The sequence below is a fragment of the Priapulus caudatus genome, unplaced genomic scaffold (assembly GCF_000485595.1).
Source record: "Priapulus caudatus unplaced genomic scaffold, Priapulus_caudatus-5.0.1 Scaffold668, whole genome shotgun sequence".
NCBI classification, from domain to species: domain Eukaryota; kingdom Metazoa; phylum Priapulida; class Priapulimorpha; order Priapulimorphida; family Priapulidae; genus Priapulus; species Priapulus caudatus.
In genome coordinates, this window is record NW_014577729.1 from 31,002 (window position 1) to 33,227 (window position 2,226).

At 40.5% G+C, this 2,226-nt stretch overlaps 1 protein-coding gene across 1 annotated transcript in view; it reads right to left on the reverse strand.

Annotated features, from left to right (window-relative positions):
• Positions 1-2,042, reverse strand: part of LOC106812628 (fimbrin-like) — a 12,861-nt gene extending 10,819 nt beyond the window's left edge. The window contains exons 1-2 of the mRNA XM_014816545.1: positions 1,984-2,042; positions 953-1,025 (exon numbers count right to left, since the gene is read on the reverse strand). Coding sequence (XP_014672031.1) covers positions 953-1,025; positions 1,984-2,042 — 132 coding nt within the window. The remainder of the gene's footprint in view (positions 1-952; positions 1,026-1,983) is intronic.
• Between the last annotated feature and the right edge of the window lie 184 nt (positions 2,043-2,226).

A 2,226-nucleotide genomic window follows, 5' to 3' on the forward strand; every position in this document is an offset into this window, starting at 1 on the left:
TATATATATATATATATATATATATATATATATATATATAATAACATATAATATAGTATATAATAAGTATATATATATAATATATATGTATATTAACTGGAACTGATTTAACCAGACCAACAGGGTGCTACCATTGTCTTTCGAGACAGACGGATGCCGATCTATATATATATATATTATAATAAATATATAATACAAAGTAATGTGTAAAAAGACTTTACTAGTGGAACTGAAGACGAAGTGGCTCAACAGTTTGCTGTCGGTACATCGGCAGACAAGTACGCGGACGCATAAAACAAATTTCAAAACGTTAAAAGTATAAAGATAACATATAAGAATATATATATATAATAACATATAGGATAACACAAATAAGCGTTGGATATGCCTAAGGACTGATACGCAGTTATGAAATAATGTTGTTGTTGTTGTCGTTGTTGTTTTTGTTGTTGCTTAATTGTTGCTGCTGCTGCCGTTGCTGTCGTCGTCGTCGTCGTCGTTGTCGTCGCCGTCGTCGTCGTCGTTAATTGTTAATGTTGTTGTTGTTGCTGCTGCTGCTGTTGTTGTTGTTGCTGCTGCTGCTGTTGTTGTTGTTTTTGTTTTTGTTGCTGCTGCTGTTGTTGTTGTTGTTGTTGTTTTTGTTGTTGCTGCTGCTGCCGTTGCTGTCGTCGTCGTCGTCGTCGTTGTCGTCGCCGTCGTCGTCGTCGTTGTTGTTGTTGTTGCTGCTGCTGCTGCTGTTGTTGTTGTTGCTGCTGCTGCTGCTGTTGTTGTTGTTTTTGTTGTTGTTGCTGCTGCTGTTGTTGTTGTTGTTGTTTTTGTTTTTGTTGCTGTTGCTGCTGCTGTTGTTGTTGTTTTTGTTGTTGCTGCTGCTGTCGCTGTTAATTGTTATCGTGGCGATGTCGTGATAACTGTAACCAAGGATAACGCACCAGAGCAGGATTCCATCGTGGACCTTGGAGTAAAGGCTCTTGCCATCCACGGCGACGGGCAGCAGATGCTTCAGGTCCAGGTCCGAGGCCAAGTTACTGCATCGATATATTCACAAATGTCAGCAAATCGATGATATAAATATCAAGAATGTATAGACAGGGTCGGATATAAATACAGTGAGGCCCTTATAAAGCTATTGGAGGCTCTATTAAATTTTGGTAATTTTTGACAGAGAATAAAGCCGCGCAACAACTAAACTTGGCAAGAATGCCGCCAAGATGCATAACAAATCTGTGTGGGGTGGAGGGGGGGTGGAGGTTGCTCATTTAGAACTTTGAAAATATGCCTTTTATTAGTTAATATGAGATTTTGAGAGGCCTCTTTAGGCTGTGAGGCCCTAGGCTATATCTTGTTTAGCTTGTGCCTAAATCCGGTGTATAGACATGATGCAATGCTGCGACGGTTCCAGAAGATTCGATTTCATATTTGGATGTTTTGCCATAACGTGACGCGACGGGTGTGTTGAGAACATAGAAATAATAATTATAAATAGACTTATCTGTTATCTATGTTATTTCTATGGTTGAGAATAACAAGTTGCGTAATAATGTTCACGGAACTAAACCTTACTATTAATAAATACAGATATATGTTGAGAAGGTGTAGCATTTTCTGGAATAAGATAAGGCCATATAGAGAGAAGGGGGACAGCGTGTGTCGCACACGAGATTGAGAGAGAGAGAGAGAGAGAGAGAGAGAAAGAGAGAGAGAGAGAGAGAGAGAGAGAGAGAGAAGAAGAGAGAGAGAGGAGAGAGAGAGAGAGAGAGAGAGAGAGAGAGAAGAGAGAGAAAGAGAGAGAGAGAGAGAGAGAGAGAGAGAGAGAGATCAAGGGAGAGGGAGGGAGAGAATGAGAGAGAGAGAGAGAGAGAGAGAGAGAGAGAGAGAGAGAAGGAACGATCAAGAGAGAAACAAAGAGAGCTCCATACACGTTTATCCAATTGGCGAAAGCTGCCTCCTCTTCCTGTTTAACAGAGTGAGTGGTTCCCATCACACGATCCTCCTGATGTGGCCGCCCCTGCTTCTCTCACGCCGGTTGCCTTGGACCAACCCATGCTTCTTGAAACCGCCTTCGACCACGCGTGAACGTCTTGACTCGTGAGAGTCGTTATAACAGCTGAAAAAAACATATTGTTGAGACGTCGCTACCAGTCCATTATATAAAATCTAATATCTAATAAGATATAAGATATTAGAATAGAGATGAGATCAAATATGTTATGTAATATAATAAAGAAA